Here is a 26,845-nt window from a genome sequence, read left to right as displayed (position 1 = left end):
TGAATGTTTGATTAAATTGAATTGAAAAGCACATTCATCCATTGACTTCATCAAAAACGAGCAAAAATAAAAGTCCCAGAATGCATTTCGCAAAAAAAGGGCAGATTCAGAAAGACTGGTCGCATCGCAGTTACCTTTGCGCTATTTAGCTAGAATTAGCTTTATTTCTGTAATTACATTCCAGTAGTGAAGCGGTTAGTAAATCAATTGACATGGAATATTAAGTGTCACAAACTAGCTATGTGCCTTTGATGTGTTTGTGAAATAAACGAAGCACTTTATATTATTTTTTAATTCGGTGAGTAAACCGTTGGCTAGCTGCTAACGTTAGCTCCCAGTGTCCAGATGACAGCTGACAAGCCGGTTCGCTAGTGACAAAAATGCTTGCTTTAAACAAGTTTATGCAGAATTTGTACGATACAATAACGTATATGCAGCAATGTAATCATTCAATATTATGTAATGATTTTCTAATGACTTCTTGTTTGCAGCAGCAGCAGTCATCGCTGTAAAACAAACAAGGAGGTGCCGACATGGCCTCAGTCGTAGCGAAACGAGAAGGACCACAGTTCATCAGTGAGGTTGCTGTGAGGGGCAACGCCGCAGTGCTGGACTACTGCCGGACGTCGGTGTCAGCTCTGTCGGGGGCGACAGCGGGCATCCTTGGGCTCACAGGACTGTACGGATTTATCTTCTATTTCCTCGCCTCGTTCCTCCTCTCCCTTCTTCTCATCATCAAGGCCAGTCGCAGGTGGAACAAGTGCTTCAAGTCTCGGAGGATGCTCTTTACAGGAGGGCTTGTTGGAGGTCTTTTTACCTACGTCCTGTTCTGGACTTTCCTCTACGGAATGGTGCATGTGTACTAATAAAATTGACCATAATGTTGAGCAAGTTTTAAACCTAATGTCATGTAAATCCAATTATAATTGTCTAACTTCCCGCAAAACTTTGTAGATATAGGCGATTGATTAAATACCTTGTTAGATTAACTGTTTATTATACAGCTACGTGAAGTATGTCTGTCAGCAACTCTATTTATACATAAGAGAAAGCAGGACATGTTTTAGTTTATTTACTGAACTGTTAACTGCTGCAGTATGTTATTGTTTATCTCTGCTGTATCAACTGCTAGATGTTTGTCATCTAGCAGTTGATACATGTTATAATAAACATTGATCAGTAATGTGCCTGATGCAAAAATATTTTTCAAGTAGTGTAAATAGGATATAACGGCTCTGGTTGGATCCTTCAAAATAAATAACTCCATACAACCTGTTTGTATAATTTATTGATCATAAGATTTGGCAAACAACTGATATGATTGTTCTAAAAATGGCCATTAGCCCTAAAAATGCATTATCATACAATGTTTTGCATTTAAAGGAAATACATTCAACAACTTGCCTCATACTCTAGTTCTGACTTTGTATATACAGACATATTGAACAGGAGAAGGCAAGCAATCCCAAATGAGAAGTATTTATGATAGACAACCTTAGACCCAGTGTATTTTTCAATTGTGTTAAAAAGCAACCGTTCTCTCACGATGAGGTATTCCATCATATGACTCAAGGATTTCATTCTACTACAAGCGGTCTGTCAAGGTTTGAAGGAACACCGCTGCTAGCATAATAATGTAGTTGAGCACTGCAATGGTTTGATTGCATGGCCTAATTGACTCCTCAACAGATGGATTATGATTTGATCTTGGAACAAGTAAATAAGACGTCAGAAATAGAATAGTGCTTTTTCTCTTTGATAAATATCTCACTTCTTGGAGTGTCTGCATTGTCATTGCAGCAGTAAAGTGTAAGGAGAGGAGAGCAATGTCATTTCTATTTTCCAGCCCATCAGTCATCATGTCCAATCTGGACATGCATCACTCCTGAGAGACATAGGAAAACCAGAGCCATGTATCAGCATCAGTAACCTCTGCTGGAAGAGGAGAAGGAGGGTGGGCATCGGGATCAGGACCTCACCCACCCTCGTTTTACTTTCCACCTGCTACAGGACCCAGTCTAGACATCTTGACAATAGCAGAACTTCTTTGTTTCAGGTCTCTCTTGAAAAACAGGTCTTCTGACCTCAATGGGACAACCTGTGTTAATAAAGGATAAATAAAAATGTGTCTCACAGAGCCGCCTCTTGCCTTTAGGGAGCCCTAAGCGAGAATTTTAAAAATAACATTTCCTGCCTTGACAAATGCCATGTTAATACAATATCCGGGTGTATAAACAAAATCAATGGGGGCCTTCTGGAGGTAAAGGGCCCCTGGAGATCAGGGCCCATGGGCACGTTCCCTTCGAGCCCAGCAGGTAATTCAGGTTGAAGGTTTATTTTATTTATTCAACTAGGAAAATCAGTTAAGAACAAATTCTTGTTTAGATAGCTGGCTAGACTAACTTACCTAGCAATCTTATAAAGTGTTAGCTGACATGGGCTAATAGAGTTACTGTCAGTGACTGACAGAAGAACTGCTGATGCACTACCAAATGTTTTAATTGCACGTAAAATCAAAGTTTATTGGTTGTGTACACAAAGTTGTGTATTCTACTATGCTATCTCAACAGTAAGTTGTCCTACGTGCAGCTTCTAGTCTGGTGTCTCACGCTGAATTAATCGGTTAGTGTCGTGGAGGGTGAGTATTATACCGTTGCCCCACAGTTCGTGGAGAGAGAATGTGAACCTCGTTTTTCTCTCCGGTTTTAGGGTCCTGTTTCTCCTCGTTTTTCGTAGAGAGTGTGGTAAGCTCGTGTTGTTCCCCAGCATGTTTCCTGTGTTTTCTTGTGTCTCGGTTCACCAATGTCTTCGCAATCTCTTTGTGCTTCTTGATCCGTTCTTTCCTGTTAAAGGGATGTTTTATTTGTTTTACTGACAGACAGAGAGAAGTAGCAAGGCAAACAATCCAAGACTGTCGTTTATTCAGTAAAGTAAATAATTTCAAAGTGTCAATTCTGTAGTTAGTAGTAATACCATGTCATAGTGTCTTACTTGAGAATCTCAAATTTCCTGTCTCGGTAGAAGGAACTCGTGCTCAACATGTAGACAAATATCATATCACATGCAAATTTTCCCTGAAACAAAGGCAAGGTTCAAGTCAAGACATACAATAGTCACATTAATCATGATAGAAATAAGGCCAACACCCCCCAATAAAGCTTCAGGCAACTTCACAGGCCATAGTGAAAACAAAAATACAAAAAACACTAACTGTCCTGTGGATGTGTACAGCAGACTTCAAAGAGCTGTCTCCTCAGATAAATAAAACTGAAATAGGGCACTATTTATAGGGGCAGAGGGCTTCTGAATGCCAAATTGACCCCTATACACCCAAGGTACTCCTGTAGATATGACAGGTTTAGACAGTGAAAAGAAAATGTAGCGATATTGCTTAGACCTACCCAAATGTTTCAGATCTACAAACAAGGGGATAGTGATAGATTTGGAATGAAGAAGATTAGTATATTGTATGAAAAATGATAGGGGATCGCCCTCTTGTGGTGAAACAGTGCATTCAGAAAGTATTCAGACCCCTTGACTTTTTACACATTTTGTTACATTACAGCCTTACTATAAAATGGATGAAATTAAATACAAATCCTCATCAATCTACACACAATACCCCATAATGACAAAGCGAAAACAGGTTTTCAGAAATGTTCGCAAATGTATTACAAATAAAAAACAGAAATACCTTATTTACATAACTATTCACACCCTTGGCAATGAGACTTGAAATTGACCTAAGGTGTATCTTGTTTCCATGGATAATCCTTGAGATGTTTCTACAACTTGATTGGAGTCCACCTGTGGTAAATTCAATTGATTTGACATTATTTGGAAAGCCACACACCTGTCTATATAAAGGTCCCACAGTTGACAGTGCATGTCAGAGCAAAAACCAAGCCACAAGGTCGAAGGAAATGTCTGTAGAGCTCCGAGACAGGTTTGTGCTGAGGCACAGATCTGGGGAAGGGTACCAAAACATTTCTGCAGTGGCCTCCATCATTCTTAACTGGAAGAAGTTTGGATCCACCAAAATTTTTCAGAGAGCTGGCCACCCAGCCAAACTGAGCAATCAGGGGAGAAGGACCTTGGTCATGGAAATGACCAAGAACCCGATGGTCACTCTGAAAGAGCTCCAGAGTTCCTCTGTGGAGATGGGAGAACCTTCCAGAAGGACAACCATCTCTGCAGCACTCAACCAACCCAGCAGCATACCACCGCTGGCTTGCTTCTGAAGCTAAGCAGGGTTGGTCCTGGTCAGTCCCTGGATGGGAGACCAGATGCTGCTGGAAGTGGTGTTGGAGGGCCAGTAGGAGGCACTCTTTCCTCTGGTCTAAAAAATATCCCAATGCCCCAGGGCAGTGATTGGGGAGACTGTCCTGTATAGGGTGCCGTCTTTCGGATGGGACGTTAAACGGGTGTCCTGACTCTCTGAGGTCATTAAAGATCCCATGGCACTTATCGTAAGAGTAGGGGTGTTAACCCCGGTGTCCTGGCTAAATTCCCAATCTGGCCCTCAAACCATCATGGTCACCTAATAATCCCCAGTTTACAATTGGCTCATTCATCCCCCTGTAACTATTCCCCAGGTCGTTGCTGCAAATGAGAACGTGTTCTCAGTCAACTTACCTGGTAAAATAACGGTAAAATAAAATAAATAAATAAATGCCTTTATGGTAGAGTGGCCAGATGGAAGCCCCTCCTCAGTAAAAGGCATATGACAGCCCACTTGGAGTTTGCCAAAAAGGCATCTAAAGGGCTCTCAGACCATGAGAAACAAGATGCTTTGGTCTGATGAAACCAAGAAGAAACTTTTTGGCCTGAATGCCAAGCGTCACATCTGGAAGAAACCTAGCACCATCCCTACGGTGAAGAATGGTGGTAGCAGCATCATGCTGTGGGGATGTTGTTCAGCAGCAGGGACTGGGAGACTAGTCAGGATCAAGGGAAAGATGAACGGAGCAAAGTACAGCTAGATCCTTGATGAAAACCTGCTCCAGAGAGCCCAGGACCTCAGACTGGGGCGAAGGTTCGCCTTCCAACAGGACAACGACCATAAGCACACAGCCAAGACAACACAGGAGTGGCTTTGGGACAAGTCTCTGAATGTCTTTGAGGAGCCCAGCCAGAGCCCGGACTTGAACCCGATCGAACATCTCTGGAGAGACCTGAAAATAGCTGTGCAGCGATGCTCCCCATCCAACCTGACAGAGCTAGAGAGGATCTGCAGAGAAGAATGGGAGAAACGAGACTCGAGGCTGTAATCACTGACAAAGGTGCTTCAACAAAGTACTGAGTAAAGGGTCTGAATACTTATGTAAATGTGATATCAGTTTTACATTTTTTTAATACATTTGCAAAAAACTCTAAAAACCTGTTTTTGCTTTGTCATTATGGGGTATTGTGTGTGGATTGATGATGGATTTAAAAAAATAATCTATTTAGAATAAGGCTGTAACGTAACAAAATGTGGAAAAAGTCAAGAGGTCTGAATACTTTCCGAATGCATTGCATTTCAAAAGCATTTGATAGCATCCAACCTGGGCATGCTGCATAAAACAGAATTACAGGGAAGTATTTTTTTTTGGGGGGGGGGGGGGGGGGGATAGACATGCATGTGTATTGGAAACAAATTAAAACACAAATCTATTAAATAACTTACCATGCCCATAATAGCGAGCCCAGACCCAATAGCTATTACTGTGGGAATGATATTGAATTTTCCAGCCTGAAGAACACAATAAAGAACAAAGAACATTCGATCTGACACAGACTGTAATATTACCAACACATTCAATTAGACAAGTAAGTGTAGCTAGAATCACTGTCATACCCGTCCATTCACCATGATATCAAAGCGAATCCCATAGACTTTATACAAAGTCCGATAGCTCTCTCCAGCTTCATCTTTGTAATACCGGGCATATCTGGAAAACAAACAAATCAGCTGTTTGGAACAGAAATGTCAACAACTGCTTGGTAGAGATAGATCTGAGATTAAATACAGTACTTGGAGAGAGCTCAAGCTTTATTAGCTCAGGCTAATAACTTTTCAGAATAGTGCATGGATTATTATATCTGCATGAAGTAAAACATGCTTAAGATGCAGTACGGGGATCTTAAGCACAACAAATTTGTAACATGTTGTACCAATTGGATTCATAAAATATCATGCGAATTGCAACAACAACAACAAAAAATGGGGACCCGTTTCAGGTCATGAGCACCACTTTCAAAACTACTGGCTGAAATTATACTTTAATGCATGTCAAGATGTACCTGAAGTTGTAGCCTGATGTGACAGAGCTGTTTAAGTTCATATCCAAACGAGTAAAGCTGTACTCTGGGTTACACTGTGAGTAGTCCTTATCCAAATCACAGTTCCACTCAATCAGAATTCCAACTGACCCACCCTGAGAGATGCGGAGAGAGAGAGAGAGAGAGAGAGAGAGAGGAGAGAGAGAGAGGAGAGAGAGAGAGAGAGGAGAGAGGAGAGAGGGAAGAGAGAGAGAGAAGAGAGAGAGAGAAGAGAGAGGAGAGAGGAGAGAGGAGAGAGAGAGAAGAGAGAGGAGAGAGGAGAGAGGAGAGAGGAGAGAGGAGAGAGGAGAGAGGAGAGAGGAGAGAGGAGAGAGGAGAGAGGAGAGAGGAGAGAGGAGAGAGAGAGAGAGAGAGAGAGAGATTACACTGTTTATGAATAAACACCTGTGCTTGACGTTGCTCTAAATATGGAGGATTACTCTATTGCCCTGCTATTCAAGATTTACTTTCTTAACCTTGACTATGAACTGTAGTCACATTTACATCAACTCCTCGTTAAACATTAACAACTAGGAACATAAATATACTGTACTTCACAACATTAAAACTGGCAACTCTAATGATAACACAGTAGCTACTACACTGCTGATCATCTTCGCCATATATGGTAAGAATGGCTCTGGTTAACCCATTGTCTTGTTCTATGCTGGGTGTTCGGCTATATTAACAACAAAAGTTAGTGTTTACTTGTAAATGTCTACCATGAGGTTACTAGGGAGTTGAGGTGAAAGCTCTTTATGCAGGGCTCTGACAGGCCACTTAATACAGATCTAGCAACTGCTATGTTTCATATTGTTGTTGTAATTATTGTTATTCATTTAAAATGTCAGGCCTAATGACTGCAACCTACATGGCAAATGTCCAATTAAATGTAATCAAAATTATGGTAATTACCTAACTGCCTGAAAGCAAGCATAATTATCAAATGGACTGGAGGAAAATAGAATTACACCACTCCCACACTGCTTGGATAGAATGATGAAAGCCTGAAAAGCCTAATTTGGATTCAGTGGACTTAGTGTTTAACAAGAAACCCAACCCTCTATGCCAGGTCTCTCTCTGCCAGGGAAAGTGGTCTCCTGACCTCAATGGGACAACTTGGTTAAATAAAGGATCAATTGAAAGATAAAAAAAAAATACATTTATGTACCACTACAGCCATGTTCTGAAAATCATGTCCAGTCCTGCTGACTAGGTCTCCCAGACGGAAGATGGGGCAGTAGGGATGTAGGTCGTTGTCATAGGAACATCTCTTTAGATAGGAGTCATTACCGGTGTCCAGGACATTTGACCTGCGGGAAAAATAGACAGAACAGGACATGTCATTTTTTTTATATGTGATTAGTAGTCCAGTATCATACTTTTCCTTGGCTAAATCCAAAAAAGGTCATAGGCCTAAACCAGTAAGAATGAACTGAACAATTAAGTTATCTTATCACCTTGAAATGACACGCTTTTCTCTGTAACCCTTAGATAAGGAATAGCACAGAGTTACATATATGATCTATAATTTCTTAAATAGCTCATATGGCACTGCAAATATATTATGCTATTTCAAGCTGCCCATCTAGTAAACTGTTCATTTTATTCATGCTGCTCATTCAAGGAACTTCAAATCTGTCGTTCTAAAAAAATAAATAAAAAAATAAAAAATAAGTAACTTCATAGTTCAAGCACTTCATAGTTTAGACACTTTCCATTCCATACACACAATGTAGGGGAGAGTGGGGTATGTTGAGACATTTTTTACATTCAGTATCACTACATCAAGGGAAATATAGTATTATTTCTAACAAATATATGTATATTTATTTCAGGATATTGTGTATCCCTGGAAATAATCTGAATTATTGTAAACATAAGTTTTGAAAACATAGTTTTTACAAAACAAGTGGTCTCTTGGCACAACTTACCCTGGGTATGGGGTAAATTGAGCATAGGGACAGGATAAGTTGAGTCACCTTGGGGTAAGTGGGTGATGGTGTCCTGTGCCAGTGGCGTGTGATGGTAGGTCAAAGTTTAATTAATGGAATGGGAGTGTGGTATAATTGTACATCTTCAATGTATGCCTACATTCAGCTATACACTGAGTATACAAAACATATTTCCATGACATAGACTGACCAAGTGAATCCAGATGAAAGCTATTATTGATGTCACTTGTTAAATCTAGTTCAAATCAGTGAAGAAGGGGAGGAGACAGGTTAAATAAGGATTTTTAAGCCTTGAGACACCGGAGACATGGATTGTGTATGTGTGCCATTCAGAGGGGGAATGGGCAAGCAAAAAGATTGAAGTGCCTTTGAACAGGTATGGTAGTATGTAGTATGGTAGTAGGTGCCAGGTGCACCGGTTTGTGTCAAGAAATGCAACGCTGCTGGGTTTTTCACGCTCAACAGTTTCCTGTGTGTATGAAGAATGGTCCCCCACCCAAAGGACATCCAGCCAACTTGACACAAAACTGTGGGAAGCATTGGACTCAACATTGGCCAGCATCCCTGTGGAACGCTTTTGACAACTTGTAGAGTCCAATCCCCGACAAATTGAGGCTGTTCTGGGGGTGGGGTTCCTAATGTTTGGTATACTCAAGATATCTCTGTTTAATATCACTTACTCTTCCATTTCTGGACCAGTGGTCTGGGCCAGGGATGATGTTTCGATATGCCAATTCATAGGAACGTTTTATGCATAAGCCCATGAAACTGGTCCACGAGATTCTTGGTATGTTTAGCAAGCTCAGACTCCATTGTCATCAGAGAAGACCGTGTGTACCTCTGCTACTCTAACATAGCCTCTCTTTCACACAGGTACATGTTCATTTTATTTTTGGTAATGTACCTCTTCAGTGTCATTCAGTAAATTTTCGCAGCCCTTACTGCTGATCGAATGGACTTCTTCGCTTCTCTGACTTCCTTGGCTGCTCTCTCAAGAACCTCAAGGGGGGCTAGACCCCTGCTTGTTTTACGTTTGTATACACAGGGCATGATGATGTCTGCTCTGTAACAATACAAATCTTGAGTTCATATGCATGACACATAGCAAAAATACTATGCATAAAAATGACAAAATGTAAACATCAACTTTACCCAAGGCAAACATTTTGACTATATTTGCCCACACAGCTTCAAGGATGCACTTTCATGCTAGGTTTAGGACCTCATATTGTAGCTTATAAGAGACCCCAACTGATGTACAAAACTATCTGCTTTGGTTTAGATAAACCTCTAACACAATACATTCATTTTTTTCCATGTGGTTTCAATCCTTCACAGACTCAATGCAATGATGACCTCTTCTTAAATATTTGGTCACATTATTAATTTTGTGTATGGTTTCCTAGAAACACGCTCCCCTAATCAAAATATCTACAACTGAAATTATGAATCATGAATTGGCAGAGGTCTGATGTCTCTGTGCTTTCCTATTAGGCATGGAAAGACACCACCGATGTTCTGGCTGATGAACCCTTCTACAACAACAGCCTTACTGACATGAGAGCACAGTGAGCCAATCAGATCTGTTCTGACACCTGTCCTGGACTAGGCCTGCGCTGTTGTCAAGGACGTCTCAGATGACCGCTCCACTGTCTCACTGAACACACACATACACACACGCACCCAGTATGCACGTGTACAGACACATTCACTGGGCCCTGGGCAATATGGCTATGGGTGTATATAAATAGAAGGGACTGTGCACCCTCATAGCTATCCAAAGCAGTTCTAGGACATGTATCCCCCACTGCCCTACTTACACATACTTAATGATCTATGTCACTGACACTGACTGTTTCCCTAGAGACAGATAGCCTCTACTACCCTGAAGTCTGCATGAACAAGCGCCACTTAACACCACACCACTTACTTGGAGAATTCAAACTTCGGAAACCTGACAGAGTTCTTGATGTAAATTGTGAAGATTTCTGCCTTGCTTAATAAAGCCTCCCTGGAAAGTAAGGGGGAAAGTGTTAAATCAAAGTGACTTCTGCATAATGGTAGATGATCAGGACAAGGTACTTCAGAATACTGAAGTACATAACATAGTGTATGTAGTGGGTACATTTATACTGAGACTCAATGCAAAAGTGACAATTTCATTATTTTCACAGCAAAAGAGGATGAATTCTCACAAGGGTTTACGTCCTGTCTCAACAGGACACCAGCCATGTATCTCACAGGTCCCTGTAGAGTTTAAACACAGGCCGGTCTTCACCCCTGCAAGGGAAGGTAAAGATCGCTGTCAACATCCTGGAAAGACATAATAATCTTGGGGAAAATTAGGGTGAAGGGTAATGCGTAGGAGTTACCAAAGTTGAATAATTTTGGCATGCAATATTTTTCTAAGGAATTTCCTAGAGAGACATTTGTCCAATTCCAACGCTGTGATTCTCATAAGCTTTCTACACATTAGCGGTATACATGTGCATCTAAGAGAAATGTGATCATAGCCAGTGTTTTAATCTGTAAATAAATGTGAATCTTGGAAATGTAAATAGAAATTAGATAAAGACTGCCCCAGTTGACTATATTAGTCCTTACCATTGCCAGCAACTACCGCCTCACCCTCAGCACAATCCTCATTGTTTACACATTGGCCATCTGGCACCTTAGGGCTCTGGAGAACATAGGACACGTTGCTGCAGTTAAAAATGCAAGCCTGTATTCAAAGCAGTGTATTGAAGAGCCTAGAGATTATGATTATTAACATACAATAGCATAGTGACCACAGTGGGGAGCACTATTTGAACGCTAAAGCAATTTAGGAAAACACAATGTTATTGGACCAGTTTAGGAAAACACACACACTTCATACTATGAAGTTTTTATCTTCATTAAACATAATGAATCAATCATTCATAACTTATCATAGCGGCACCGAAAGCGTACTTTAACATCAAATAAGCAATTATTGGAAGACAATGGCAAGGTCAAGCCATCTTTCTCTGAGGAAAGAACTGTTGGGCCTGAGGCATTACAAATAAAGCTCTAGGCAGTTTGGATTCTGACATCCGCCTCAAATTACTAGCCGTTTTTTTCTGCTTGCTTTGCCATATATGGTAAGAACCATAGCATCATCAATGCTGACTTAGTGGAGTTTAATTTCCTTGTTTAATTGGATCATTAAAGTATTGATATCTCAGCTGCACAGTCATCCAATCTCTATCTCAGGGGGATCTTTGAAAATAAATTCAATAAACAAGGTTTTGTCTAGATTATGGTAGTACGAAATTGCTTTTCACTCACCTCAGCACAGAACCCAAGGCTCTGATGCGGGGTCTCGATGTAATTTGTAACAATGAAGAAAACCTGTTCACCCTGAAAAACAACAACAAGCTAAAACTATACTTTCCTCAATCAGGTTAGTCAGGGGACTGATGGACTGTGTGTTGACTATACAAAATTAAATCCCTAAATACATATTCTTTTTTCAAAGCTTTTAATAAGCTTAAATATAAATAGCACAGTTTCTCACCACATATTAATATAGTTTTACAAAATACAAAATGAAGGAGATCCAGTGGTGACTGACTGGGCTCACCATGTGGACCAGAGCAGGCTTTTCTATTGAATCTGTTTATCATTGAGTAGCTAAAGGTTAAGTGAATTATACTGATTCGAGTTGAGAATCAACTCCCTATCTTTTATTTAACAAGACAGATGAAATTGAGTGTCTATTGAGGAAACAGACTCATAGCTAAAATGCATATAACGATTGTCCTGTTGCTCTACAGCCTGTACAGTATATCGTCCAATGATTCTAATCATCGTCATTTCCATGACCATACAAGATAAACATTATTTAAAAAGAGTTGAAGAGCACTCTAAACACATGTCAACTTCTCATATTCTAAAACAGTACCAAATGGATGTTCAAAATAGCTGACAAAGATGCTTATGCCAATGTTTCATAAAGTGCACTAATCTCATGCTATAGCCAGATATACTGCCAGATATACTGTCTCTATGGATGTGATGTAAAGCTGCATGTGGTGGCCTGTTACTTTAAAAATCAGTTGGGTGTGATTGAAAACTGATGAAAGTGAGTTAATGGAGAGACCTCATAAAAATTTTACTCATTGTACTTGAAAACATACAATATCAATGACATGCTGTATCACTGACTGAGCTTCGGCTTCAACTCAATAAGACTTGAATGAATCATTTAGCAGTAGCCTGTGTACTGTTTGTCGGCTCTACCTGTGTACATAAAACCTCCCAAAAAGTCCCTGAATCTCACCGTTGGAGGTATGACATAATCCTCAGGCCCCCACAGGCGAAGTCCAGTTTCCGTGTTGTTGGTCATGACTACTCCTTTCAGCTTGGTGATGACAGAGCTCTGGACGGTCTCCTCCCTCGATTGGTACCCCTTCTTAAACACTAAAACCCACCTGAGAATTTAAACACACTGATTATTGATTGATTGATTTTTTTCTGTAAATTCATTAATTTTAACTCTCGGTCACATATGAAAATAGATTAGTTGTCAGACACTTATAAAATTAACATTGATGGTTATTTGAACAAACTTGGATCCTTCATGTGCTGAGTGGTCATAAGACACATAAATGTCAAATGCATTCTATAACCCTGTTATAGAATACTGTAATACATGGTAATGAGATGAGGGAGAGGAGGCAGTCATGAAAGGATACTTTCATTTTGTGGAGGAATGATTTGTCTCTGTGACATGGGTGGATTATTTCGGGTCAAAAGTAATGTAACAAAAAAAATGCTTTATTTACATTTACCCGAACTGCAATTATTAATTTGATTTTTGTTGAGAATTTCTCTAATTGTATGAAGGAACATAGGAACAGATTGACAAGTTGAACTGGTAGCCTACCAGCCTAATACACACTTTTTTACAAGGGTACATGACGTTAAAAGTTAATGACGGTAGCCTCGTGAAGGGGAGGTATATATCCTTCTGGAATTCTAGGTCTCTGGAATTATTATTGCAAAAATATATTTAAAAAAGTATATTGTCTGTATACTCTCATAGTGCATCAATATAGCCACCTGAGGGTACCTTGGTAAAGCTGGTTTGAGATTCGATATTCACCAGACATTAGGACCTAAAAACGTCAATAGCTCCCAAATGATTTGAGCTACATACCTCAGGTTGAGTTATTTATGAAGGAAAAAAGGTGTACAACATTGCACAGTCTTATTTTCCAGATTCCGACCCAAGTTTCATAATCACATGGCAACAGTGTAGGCAGCCTGGTGCTGTGGTAATGCAAATAGTTAGGAACTGTCAAACAAAGTGCATGATCACAATATTCAAATTTCACCACGTGACTTTGTAACCTTATTTCTACTGTCCATTATTCCTTATATAGTGAAGCATGTTGCACACCCTTTAGTTTTCATACAATGAAAGGAAAGGGGGATACCTAGTCAATGATTCATACATAAAAAAAGAAATAACTTAAAAATCAATAGCTCCTTGACCATGTGACCAAGACACTTCAAACCAACTTTGGAATGTTGTCCCTACCACAGCGTAGGGACACACATCACACCCTTCGGTTATTTTACTGTAATTTATTCTTTCTAATCTTTTTTTACTTAGAAATTCAATATCTCCTTGATCACATGACCTAAGCACCTTAAACCAACTGTGTATTGTTCACATCATAGGGAAACACATTGAACACCGTTTGGTTTTCCTATAAAGTGTTTACACAATTTCTTTGTCAATATATGAAAATGTAAAAATTCAATAGCTCTTTAACCAGGTGACTTAGCAACCTTATTTCAACTGTCCATTATTCTCTATATAGAGAGTCATGTTGCACACACTTTGGGTTTCCTATAAAATACATGATTTAATATAAATATATGAAACTTTAACATGTCAATAGGTCTTCAACCACGTCACTTAGCAGCCTCATTTCAACTGTCCATTATTCATTGGTTTTTATATACTGTATATATTTATAAAAAATCTTTCCAAATTCAATAGAACCTTAACCATGTGACCTTGACACCCCAAATCAACTTTGGAAAATTCACATGATAGGAACACACATCACACCCCCATTGGTGGATTCATTTATTTGACCTTAATGTACTAGTAAACATGTTTTGTAGAATTTCTATAGCTCCTTGATCTAAGTGAGCAGTCGAATTGCAGTGGTAATGAAGCTGCCCCTGCCTCAGTTGGTCATGAACGTTGGTGTATGTACTGTATCTTAGACCAGAGGGCAGACTCTGGAAGAAGCCACACATATTGTGAATTGAGTCCCCTGCTCTTTGTGTTGCCTTCTTCGTTTGCCTGTGTGTCATACATCCTCTAAAGGCCTGAGCACTGCTGCTCTCAGACAGCAGAGCCCATACTGACTACCTTCCTCAGCTTGATGTAACATGTGGCAGGTGTAATAGCTCTGCAGGATTGTGGGAACTACATTGATGCGCCTCAGTCTCCATAGCAGGTAAGTGTGAAATGTACTGTGTTTTCAGTGAAGTTAAGGCATCTGCCTGTAATAGTCCCTAAATAATTGAAATTGATGCACCTCTCTACCTATTCTCAATTGAGGGTCAGCTGAAGTAATGAAATCAGCCTTCTTTCTGAAGTCAGAGGACCTCCTTCGCTTTCTCCACACAGTGATTTGTGAATGGTGCAGTCTTTAATAAACTCCATTGCTTATTACATGTCTATCACCAATTTGTTATGCATCTTTATTTCTTATTTTATTACATGTTTCCAGACACGGCTGATGATCATCTATTACCATGTCTACCTCCAGTTTCTAAATATAGCTTAAATCTCTACCCATAGCTAAAAGACTCCTGATATCTCCAGGAGTGAAAGTATAATTTTTTGTCTTAATCTGTTGTTGTCTGGTACGGCCGTTTTGCTAGCTAGGGCCATCTACTTAAAGGGCTGCCTGTCTTTCCAGTAGCCTACTTGGTATGTGAACTGCTGATTGCTCATAACTTGCAGCTGATTGTTGACACATCAACCAGGATTAAGGGGCAAAACTAAGACTGTCGCTGAAACAAAGACTGTTCTGCAGTGTTTTTCGAGGAATGAAGGTGAGGAAGGCTCCACAGCATTCGCGCACTTGATCTTACCTAGTTACTTTCAGATTCTCATTTTGCTCTTTTGTAGCTTTGTAAACTATGTGTATGTTTTCTATACCTATTTGCTCCTCTCACTGTGGACTTTACAGACAATCCCCACCCCTTGGCAGCAACCCTTCTATCAGAACAGGGCTGCAGGCAGCTGAGCCAAAATGGAGAAAAACTAAACTTCCTAGGATGACCTATCATCCTTTCACTCCCTCCTCTTTACCTGCTGCTAAAGCCACTTTCTATCACTCTACATTTCAAGCTTCTCTCTTTAACCGTAGGAAACTATTATCCACCTTCTCCTCCCTCCAGCCACTCAAGCCATAGACTGACAACAGGCTCCTGAACAGCTTCTATCCCCAAGCCATAAGACTGCTAAATACCTAACAGAATGGCTATACAGACAATTTTATTTTTATCTTTGCACTGTCTTTATGCACACTCACAGGAGTCTACAGTCATGGCCAAAAGTTTTGAGAATGACAGATATTAATTTCCACAAAGTCTGCTGCCTCATTGTCTTTAGATATTTTTGTCAGATGTTACTATGGAATCCGGAAGTATAATTACAATCATTTCATAAGTTTCATAGGCTATTACTGACAATTACATGAAGTTGATGCAAATAGTCAATATTTGCAGTGTTGACCCTTCTTTTTCAAGACCTCTGCAATCTGCCCTGGCATGCTGTCAATTAACTTCTGGACCACATCCTGACTGATGGCAGCCCATTCTTGCATAATCAATGCTTGGAGTTTGTCAGAATTTGTGGGTTTTTGTTTGTCCATGTTACGTTCCCCAGTTTCTGTGTTGTGGTTTTGTTTGTATGTGTGTGTTTCAGGAAATGGCTTCCTGAAATTCCCCCCAAGCAGCTGATTGGTCGGCCACATCGATGATTGGAGATCTGAACCCGCCCTCTTGTCAGGGGATACAGCTGTATCCCATTACAGACTCCTTCTCCAGCTATATAAGCCAGTGTTCTGTTGCTCAGAAGAGAGAATATTGATATGTCCTGTGTTTTTTGATCTCTCTCCCTCTCAAAAAAAAAAACAGGACATATCAATAATCTATATATATTTTTTGGTATGTCGTATGCTGGTTGTTGCAGAGAGAGAGAGCTGATGGGTAAATTCTGTGTTAGTTGTCGCTCAGAGTTTTTGGTTAAGTATTGTATAGCCGCTGCTTCTGAGGTATGTGTGTGCCATTAGGATGCAGTGGTTTTGATTATTGGTGTTATTCTGTTTAATTTGTTCCCAGGGGGGAAGGGGAAGGCACCTAGCGAGTGCTTAGGCAAGAGGCCTGCGGGCATACATAACCCGTAGTATTTACTGTCTATACATACTAGGTAAGACCTCGGCGGACCACCCCCTGTATTTTGGTTAGCGCACCAGGTGGTGCTAAGTTAGATAAGTAGTGGGTAGGCAGGTAAGGTAGGAGGGGGCTTTGACATTTACTTTCTTTGCTTTGGTTCTGTTCAGCCACTTTTTCCCAAATTTACCGTGTGAAGGAATAAATACCCAGTAAACGGTAAATTTTCTTCCTTTGTCATCCTTACTCACACCTACAATCCCATACCTCTTTAACTCCACGGGGAGTTGAGTTGGAGCAGGGTGTTACGTACGCCTTTTAGAGCGGGAACGCAAGTCCACCCGCCTCTTGAGGATTGACCACAAGTTCTCAATGGGATTTAGGTCTGGGCCATGATCCCAAAATATCGATGTTTTGTTCCCCGAGCCACTTAGTTATCACTTTTGCCTTATGGCAAGGTGCGCCATCATGCTGGAAAAGGCATTGTTCATCACCAAACTGTTCCTGGATGGTTGGGAGAAGTTGTTCTCGGGGGATGTGTTGGTACCATTCTTTATTCATGGCTGTGTTCTTAGGCAAAATTGTGAGTGAGCTCACTCCCTTGGCTGAGAAGCAATCCCACACAGACACAGAACTGATGGTAGCGATCACCTCGTCTTCTCCGGACAAGCTTTTTTCCAGATGCCCCAAACAATCGGAAAGGGGATTCATCAGAGAAAATGACTTTACCCCAGTCCTCAGCAGTCCAGTCCCTTACCTCTATACATACTGCATCTACCACTATCACTCCAGTATTCCTGCACATTGTAAATATGGTACTGGAACTGACCCTGTATATAACTTCTTACTTTCTCGTGTTCTTATTTCTTATTTCTTGTGTGTTTTAGTTCTACCTTACATTGATATTGATTACTGCATTGTTGGATTTGGAGCTTGCAAGAAAGGCATTTCACTTTACTTGTGCACACACAACTTGAACTTAACTAATCCTCCACCCCCTCCCTGTCTGCGGACGACTTTGTCAACCACTTTGAAAAGAAGGCTGATGACATCCGCTCCTCATTCACTCAGCCTATTGAGTCCACTGGTCCCACTCACACAGAACTATCCTACGCTGGCCTCTTTCTCTCCTCTCTCTCCAGATGAAATCATGCAACTCGTGAGGTCCAGCCGCCAAACAACCTTCCCTATCGACCCCATCCTCCCTTCTCCAGACCATCTCTGCTGACCTTCTCCCATTCCTTACTTCCTTCATCAACTGATCCCTAACCACTGTCTACGTCCCCTCTGACGTTAAAATGTCCAGAGTCCCTTCACTTCTCAAGAAACCAACCCTCGACCCCTCTGACATCAAACTACAGACTGGTATCTCTGATCACATGCTGTCTCTGATCACATCTCTCGTTATCACTCTCAGAATGTTCTTCTTGACCCTAATCAGTCAGGCTTCAAGACGGGTCACTCAAGTGAGACTCCTCTGTGTCACGGAGGCTCTCTGCACTGCCAAAGCTTACTCTCTCCTCTGTTCTCATCCTCCTAGATCTATCCACTGCCTTCGACATTGTGAACCATCAGATCTCCTCTCCACCTTCTCAGGGCTGGGCGTCTCAGGCTCAGGACATTCTTGGATTGTATTCTACCCTGCAGAGCGCTTCTACTAGGTAATGTGGAGAGGATCTGTGTCTGCATTACGTACTCACTACTGGTATCCCCCCAGGGCTCAGTTATAGGTCCTCTCCTCTTCTCTCTATACACCAAGTCACTCAGCTCTGTCATATCCTCAAATGGTCTCTCCTATCACTGCCATGCGGATGACACTCAAATACACTCCCCTTTTACTCTGTTCCGAACACACTAGACGACTAGTTCTTATAGACTTTAGCCATACCCTTATCCTACTCCTCTTCTGATCCTCTGGTGATGTAGAGGTTAACCCAGGCCCTGCAGCCCCCAGCATCACTCCCATTCCCCAGGCGCTCTCATTTGTTGACTTCTGTAACCGTAAAAGCCTTGGTTTCATGCATGTTAACATTAGAAGCCTCCTCCCTAAGTTTGTTTAATTCACTGTTTTAGCACACTCCGCCAACCCGGATGTCCTAGCCGTGTCTGAATCCTGGCTTAGGAAGGCCACCAAAAATCCTGAAATTTCCATCCCTAACTATAACATTTTCTGACAAGATAGAACTGCCAAAGGGGGCTGAGTTTCAATCTACTGTAGAGATAGTCTGCAGAGTTCTGCCATAGTATCCAGGTCTGTGCCCAAACAATTCGAGCTTCTACTTTTAAAAATCCAACTTTCCAGAAACAATTCTCTCACCGTTGCCGCTTGTTATTGTGACGACCCTCCCACTCTGTCTACCGTATTCTCTCTTTGTTCTTGTTTCCTTATTAGGATGTCGGTGGGCGGAGTTGGGAGGGTCGTCAGCTACATGGGAAACACCTGGGCCCACTGGCATAGGATAAATGCACCATTTCCCCATTCATAGGAAAGACTCTCTCCATGCAGACACCTTGATAGATTTTGTTGTGGTTTTTTGTGACTTTTTGGTTGTTTGTTTTAGCACCTTTCAACACCCCACATTATCACATTCATGCATGCCAAAACACTCACTTACACTACTGATTACTGCATACACACACCATTGTTAATTGCATTTAGGTTACTTTATTTAATAAATATATTTTGTTACTCCTTATCTCCACGTTGTCTCCCTTTTGTTACGGGCTTTGAGCCGGTTCGTGACAAGATAGACCCCCTTCAGCCCCCAGCTGTGCCCTGGACACCATATGTGAATTGATTGCCCCCATCTATTTTCAGAGTTCGTACTATTAGGTGACCTAAACTGGGATATGCTTAACACCCCAGCCGTCCTACAATCTAAGCTAGATGCCCTCAATCTCACACAAATTATCAAGGAACCTACCAGGTACAACCCTAAATCCGTAACCATGGGCACCCTCTTAGATATCATCCTGACGAACTTGTCCTATAAATACACCTCTGCTGTCTTCAACCAGGATCTCAGCGATCATTGCCTGCGTGCGTGATGGGTCCACGGTCAAACGACGACCCCGCATCACTGTCAAACGCTCCCTAAAACACTTCAGCGAGCAGGCCTTTTCTAATCGACCTGGCCCGGTATCCTGGAAGGATATTGACCTCATCCCATCAGAGGATGCCTGGTTGCTCTTCAAAAGTGCTTTCCTCGCCATCTTAAATAAGCATACCCCACTCAAAAACGTTGAACTAAGAACAGATACAGCCCTTGGTTCACCCCAGACTTGACTGCCCTTGACCAGCACAAAAACATCCTGTGGCGTTCTGCATTAGCATCGAATAGCCCCCGCGAAATGCAACTTTTTTTATTTACATTTTTTATTTTAAATTTTATCCCCTTTTCTCCACATTTTTCGTGGTATCCAATCGCTAGTAATTACTATCTTGTCTCATCGCTACAACTCCCGTACGGGCTCGGGAGAGACGAAGGTCGAAAGCCACGCGTCCTCCGAAGCACAACCCAACCAAGCCGCACTGCTTCTTAACACAGCGCGCCTCCAACCCGGAAGCCAGCCGCACCAATGTGTCGGAGGAAACACCGTACACCTGGCCCCCTTGGTTAGCGCGCACTGCGCCCGGCTCGCCACAGGAGTCGCTGGAGCGCGATGAGACAAGGATATCCCTACCTGCCAAACCCTCCCTAACCCGGACGACGCTAGCCCAATTGTGCGTCGCCCCACGGACCTCCCGGTCGCGGCCGGCTGCGACAGAGCCTGGGCGCGAACCCAGAGACTCTGGTGGCGCAGCTAGCACTGCGATGCAGTGCCCTAGACCACTGCGCCACCCGGGAGGCCCCTGAAATGCAACTTTTAAGGGAAGTCGGGAACCAATATACTCAGTCAGTTAGGAAAGCTAAGGCTAGCTTTTTCAAACAAATTTTCTTCCTGTAGCACTAATTCCAAAAAGTTCTGGGACACTAAAGTCCATGGAGAATAAGAGCACCTCCTCCCAGCTGCCCACTGCACTGAGGATAAGAAACACTGTCACCACCGATAAATCTACGATAATCAATCATTTCAATAAGCACCCCCTGCTTCTCCTTCACACAAATCCAGACAGCGGATGTTCTGAAATCCCTGCAAAATATGGATCCCTACAAATCAGCTGTCTGGACCCTCTCCTTCTAAAATTATCCACTGAAATTGGTGCAACCCCCATTACTAGCCTGTTCAACCTCTTTTCGTCTGAGATCCCCCTTTTCAAAGGGGGAGACACTCCAGACCCAAACCGTTAGACTTATATCCACACTGCCCCGCCTTTCTAAAATCTTCGAAAGCCAAGTTAACAAACAGATCAACAATCATTTCGAATCCCACCGTACCTTTTCCACTATGCAATCTGGTTTCTGAGCTGGTCATGGGTGCACCTCAGCCACGCTCAAGATCCTAAACAATATCATAATCACCATCGATCAAAGACAGTACTGTGCAGCTATCTTCATCGACCTGGCCAAGGCTTCGACTCTGTCAATTTTTATTTTACTAGGCAAGTCAGTTAAACCTCTACCGCTTCTCTCTCCCGAATCCGGGATCCTCCTCATCAAAAAAGCTGACTAGCATAGCCTAGCCTAACAGGACAGGGATATCATATAATATAATTTTCATGAAATCACAAGTCCAATACAGCAAATGAAAGAAACATCTTGTGAATCCAGCCATCATTTCCGATTTTTTAAATGTTTTACAGCGAAAACACAATATGTATTTCTATTAGCTAACCACAATAGCAAAAGACTCAACCGTATATTTCACCATTTTCTACCGCATAGGTAGCTATCACAAAACCGACCAAATAGAGATATAATTAGTCACTAACCAAGAAACAACTTCATCAGATGACAGTCTTATAACATGTTATACAATAAATTTATGTTTTGTTCGAAAATGTGCATATTTGAGGTATAAATCAGTTTTACATTGCAGCTACCATCACAGCTACCGTCACAAATAGGACCGAAGCAGACAGAGTAATTACAGACACCAACGTCAAATACCTAAATACTCATCATAAAACATTTCTGAAAAATCGATGGTATACAGCAAATTAAAGACAAACATCTTGTGAATCCAGCCAATATTTCCGATTTTTTAAGTGTTTTACAACGAAAACACAATATAGCATTATATTAGCTTACTACAATAGCCTACCACACTACCGCATTCATTCATCAAGGCACGTTAGCAATAGCAATAGGCACGTTAGCGATAGCGAATAAACCAGCAAAAGATATATAATTTTTGACTAACCTTGATAAGCTTCATCAGATGACAGTCCTATAACATCAGGTTATACATACATGTATGTTTTGTTCGAAAATGTGCATATTTAGAGCTGAAATCAGTGGTTATACATTGTGCTAACGTAGCATCTTTTTCCCAGAATGTGCGGATATTTTTATGACACTCAACTATTCTGACCAAATAACTATACATAAACGTTACTAAAAAATACATGTTGTATAGGAAGTGATAGATACACTAGTTCTTAATGCAATCGCCGTGTTAGAATTCTAAAAATAACTTCATTACGACATCCAGCTTAGTTATAGTGAGAGAGTGCCCAAACTCTGGGCGCAAACTACTAGTACAACATGTTCGACAGATATATGAAATAGCATCATAAAATGGGTCCTACTTTTGACGATCTTCCATCAGAATGTTGTACAAGGGGTCCTTTGTCGGGAACAATCGTTGTTTGGATTTAGAATGTCCTCTTCTCCAGTCAATTAGCACGGAAAGCTAGCAAAGTGGCGCGAAGCTCTCCTTCCTGAACAAAGGCACACAACGCAACACGCCTAACGTCCCGAAAAAGTTTCAATAATCGAATAAAACTATATTGAAAAAACATACTTTACGATGATATTGTCACATGTATCAAATAAAATCAAAGCCGGAGATATTAGTCGTCTATAACGACAGCTTATCAGAAGGCAATACCAGGTCCCTTCTCGCGCTCTCCAGAAAACAGGAAACTGGTGACACGTCATACAAAGAGCTTTTATTCGACCCCAGATCAAGTTATACACTCCATTTCTTCTCTCACTGCCTGACGACATCTCGTGGAAGACGTATGAAGTGCATGTATACTGATATATATCAAGGACATTTATAGGCAGGCCCTAGAACAGAGCATCGATTTCAGAATTTCCACTTCCTGTCAGGAAGTTTGCTGCAAAATGAGTTCTGTTTTACTCACAGATATAATTCAAACGGGTTTAGAAACGAGAGTGTTTTCTATCCAATAGTAATAATAATATGCATATTGTATGATCTAGAATAGAGTACGAGGCCGTTTAAATTGGGCACGATTTTTCCCCAAAGTGAAAACAGCGCCCCCTATTAAGAAGAAGTTTTAAGAACGAATTCTTATTTTCAATGACAGCCTAGGAACAGTGGGTTAACTGCCTTGTTCAGGGGCAGAACGATAGATTTGTACCTTGTCAGCTCGGGGATTTGATCTTGCAACCTTTCGGTTAGAAGTCCAACGCTCTAACCACTAGGCTATCTGCCACCCCAATCACCTCATTCTTATCGGCAGACTCAATAGCCTTGGTTTCTCAAATGACTGCCTCGCCTGGTTCACCAACTACGTCTCAGATAGAGTTCAGTGTGTCAAATTGGAGGGCCTGTTGTCCGGACCTCTGACAGTCTCTATGGGGGTGCCACAGGGTTAAATTCTCAGGCTGACTCTTTTCTCTGTATATATCAATGATGTCACTCTTGTTGCTGGTGATTCTCTGATCCACCTCTACGCAGACGACACCAATCTGTATACATCTGGCCCTTTGGACACTGTTAACAAACCTCCAAACGAGCTTCAATGCCATACAACACTTTCCGTGGCCTCCAACTGCTTATAAATGCTAGTAAAACTAAACGCATGCTCTTCAACCAATTTTCTACCCGCACCTGACTGCCCAACTAGCATCACTACTCTGGACAATTCTGACTTAGAATATGTGTCTGGTTAGACTGTGAACTCTCCTTCCAGACACACATTAAGCATCTCCAATCCTAACCTAAATCTAGAATTGGCTCCCTATTTCGCAACAAAACCTCCTTCAGTCATGCTGCCAAATATACCCTCGTAAAACTGACCATCTACCGATCCTTGACTTCGGCGATGTCTTTAAACAAAATAGCCTCCAACACTCTACTCAGCAAATTGGATGTAGTCTATCAGTGCCATCCGTTTTGTCACCAAAGCCCCATATATTACCCACCACTGCGACCTGTATGCTCTCGTTGGCTGGCCCTCACTACATATTCGTTGTCAAACCCATTGGCTCCAGGTCATCTATAAGTCTTTGCTAGGTAAAGCCCCACCTTATCTCAGCTCAATGGTCACGATAACAACACCCTCCAATAGCATGTGCTCCAACAGGTATATTTCACTGGTCATCTCCAAAGCCAACATTTCCTTTCGCCGACTTTCGTTCCAGTTCTCTGCTGTCAATGACTGTAAGGAATTGCAAAAATGACTGAAGCTGGAGTCTTATCTCCCTCCCTAACTTTAAGCATTAGCTGTCAGAGGAGCTTACCGATCACTGTACCTGTACACAGCCAATCTGTAAATAGCTCACCAACTACCTCATCCCCATATTGTTACTTATCCTCTTGCTCTTTTGCTCTCCAGTATCTCTACTTGCACATAATCTGCACATCTATCACTCCAGTATTAATGCTAAACTAATTATTTCGCCTCTGGCCTATTTATTGCCTACCTCCTCATGCCTTTTGCACACACTGTATAAAGACTTTCTTTTTTTCCTACTGTGTCATTGACTTGTTCATGGTGTTATTGGCTTGTTTATTGTTTATTCCATGTGTAACTCTGTCTGTGTCACACTGCTTTGCTTTATCTTGGCCAGGTTGCAGTTGTAAATGAGAACATGTTCTCAACTAGTCTACCTGGTTAAATAAAGGTAAAATAAATTGCCTTACCTCCCTACTCTTCTACATTTATACACACTACATATATTTATACACACTACATATACATATATACATTTATACACACTACATATATTTTTCTATTGTGTTATTGACTGTACGTTTGTTTGTAACTGTTGTTTTGGTCGCAGTGCTTTGCTTTATCTTGGCCAGGTCGCAGTTGTAAATGAGAACATGTTCTCAACTGGCCTACCTGGTTAAATAAAGGGGAAATAAAATACAAATGACCTGATGCACCCTCATAGGAATGGCATGGGAGAGCATGAGCAGGCCAGTGACTCGGCCTCCGTAATAGGGTCAGAGGCAGAGAATCCCAGGAGAGAGTGGGGACCCGGCAAGACAGAGACAGAAAGGGTGGTTCCTCTTGCCAGTGCCTTGCCGTTCAACTCAATCATAAGACCCACTGAAGAGATGAGTCTTCAGTAAAGACTTAAAAGGTAGAGACAGTCTGCTTCTCTCACACGGATCGGCAAACCATTCCATAATAAAGGAGCTCTAAAAGAGAAAGCCCTGCCTCTAGCTGTTTCCTTTGAAATTATTGGGACAATAAGGAGGCCTGCGTCTTGTGACCGTAGCGTACGTGTAGGTACGTTAAACCTTGAAATCAGCATTGGCCTTAACAGGAAGCAAGTGTAGAGAGGCTAGCACTGGAGAAATATGATACAATTTTGGCGTTCTAGTCAAAACATCTAACAAGAAATGTTGCTAAAATACCTGAAATGGTTCCAATTGTTTTTCCACCATTCCTTTTACCCATAGGGAATTTTAGAAATACTTAAAATAAGGGCAGTGTTTTGTGTAGGCTTACACTGGTGTTATGTTTTGGTAACCATGTAAATCTCTCTCGGACAAGGTGACGTCGATTAATATATTTGGCTCTATTTACACTCAGATTCGAAAATGCTAATTATCACCAAAGTGGACATCATGCAAGACTACAAATCACTGCAAGCTCCTCCACATCATCTCTAGCTGACACCTTTGCTAACAGGTATTGTGTCAATTTAAAACTTGCACAAGACTGTTCACAGAATTGTTAATTTAAAGAAATATTGCCAATTTATTAATTACTAAATTTAGCTAGCATTAGATCGTTAATCCAGAGATTCTTACATTTTCCTCAATTCCGCAGTCTCATCCAGATCATCATGGCATTTGTAGTTCTTTACGATAGCCACATGAACAGCTAATTAGCCTTACATTTTGGGGGGTAATTACAGGCAAATATATTGATAAAACTCACCTTGTCCTAGGGAGATTTATACTGTTATCAAAACGTCACACCAGGGTAAGCCTACACGAAACACAACCCTTAGTGTTTCTAAAATCCCCTATGGGTAAAATGAATGGTGGAAAAACGATTGGAACCATTTGCTTATTTGACCGCTAGGTTTTATGGGTATTATGACTCATACTGTGGTTCTCTATTGAAGGAGCGCCAGGCCACCTACACAATTAATGTATGATTATGAAACTCGAGTCTGAAAATAAGACATGTGCAGTGTTGCACACCTTTTTTTCCACCATAAAGAACCTAACTAGAGGTATGTAGCTCAACTCTTTCGTTAGCTATTGAAGTTTGAAGGTCCGAATATATGACGAATATCAAAACAACTTTACCACAGTCCTGAACCGTGAATATTATAGTCATGAGGGAAAAACACCCGAACTCCCTAGCCCCGTTTCATGATGACAGCTTGAACGACCTCAAAGACATCCACGATTGACAATGAAATCTATTTGCGACTTTGTATGGAAATAATTATTGCCATTTTAATACATTATTCATGCTGTAGTAGTGATTATTTCTACATTGCTAGCATGCAATAAAAAAAAAATACATACAACTCACCCGATCACGTATGCCAGCACACAGATCTGAAAAACTCTAAATGAGATTCCCAATTTTCTGTTTTCGGCGATGACATATTTTTCTGTCTTGAAATTAAGGAAACCCAGGAAAAATGATCCCCAAGTCAATTCGCCCATATTCCTGTCCCCAGAGTTCGACAGCTGGTGATCGCGCGTGTGAGACTGGCAGCACTGAAGTTAGTGTCACTGGCAACTGCATGGGCTTTCATTAGTCCAAGTAAATTGCTGCAATTCCAATGACTTGTGCCTCGGCT

General features: G+C 41.3%; 1 protein-coding gene and 1 pseudogene across 2 annotated transcripts; one reads left to right on the top strand and one right to left on the bottom strand.

The window, feature by feature from the left end:
- The first annotated feature begins 62 nt into the window (after positions 1–62).
- LOC129868318 (ER membrane protein complex subunit 6) lies at positions 63–1,271 on the top strand. Of its 2 annotated transcripts, none has more exons than XM_055942189.1 (2): positions 63–298; positions 495–1,271. In XM_055942189.1, the coding sequence occupies exon 2, from the start codon at positions 534–536 to the stop codon at positions 864–866; it is 333 nt and encodes a 110-aa protein (XP_055798164.1). In that variant the 5' UTR covers positions 63–298; positions 495–533; the 3' UTR covers positions 867–1,271. The 2 variants fall into 2 exon arrangements, with proteins under 2 accessions (XP_055798164.1, XP_055798163.1); XM_055942188.1 differs by having other exon boundaries at positions 492–1,271.
- On the bottom strand, positions 1,271–26,815 carry LOC129868316 (P2X purinoceptor 5-like; annotated as a pseudogene).
- Between the last annotated feature and the right edge of the window lie 30 nt (positions 26,816–26,845).

The sequence above is a fragment of the Salvelinus fontinalis genome, chromosome 13 (genome assembly GCF_029448725.1).
Source record: "Salvelinus fontinalis isolate EN_2023a chromosome 13, ASM2944872v1, whole genome shotgun sequence".
Classification (NCBI taxonomy): domain Eukaryota; kingdom Metazoa; phylum Chordata; class Actinopteri; order Salmoniformes; family Salmonidae; genus Salvelinus; species Salvelinus fontinalis.
This window is presented reverse-complemented; position numbering and strand designations above follow the sequence as displayed.

What these genes read in the sequence shown, in the direction of transcription:
- LOC129868318 (XM_055942189.1), top strand. Translation starts at nt 534, where the DNA reads ATGGCCTCAGTCGTAGCGAAACGAGAAGGACCACAGTTCATCAGTGAG.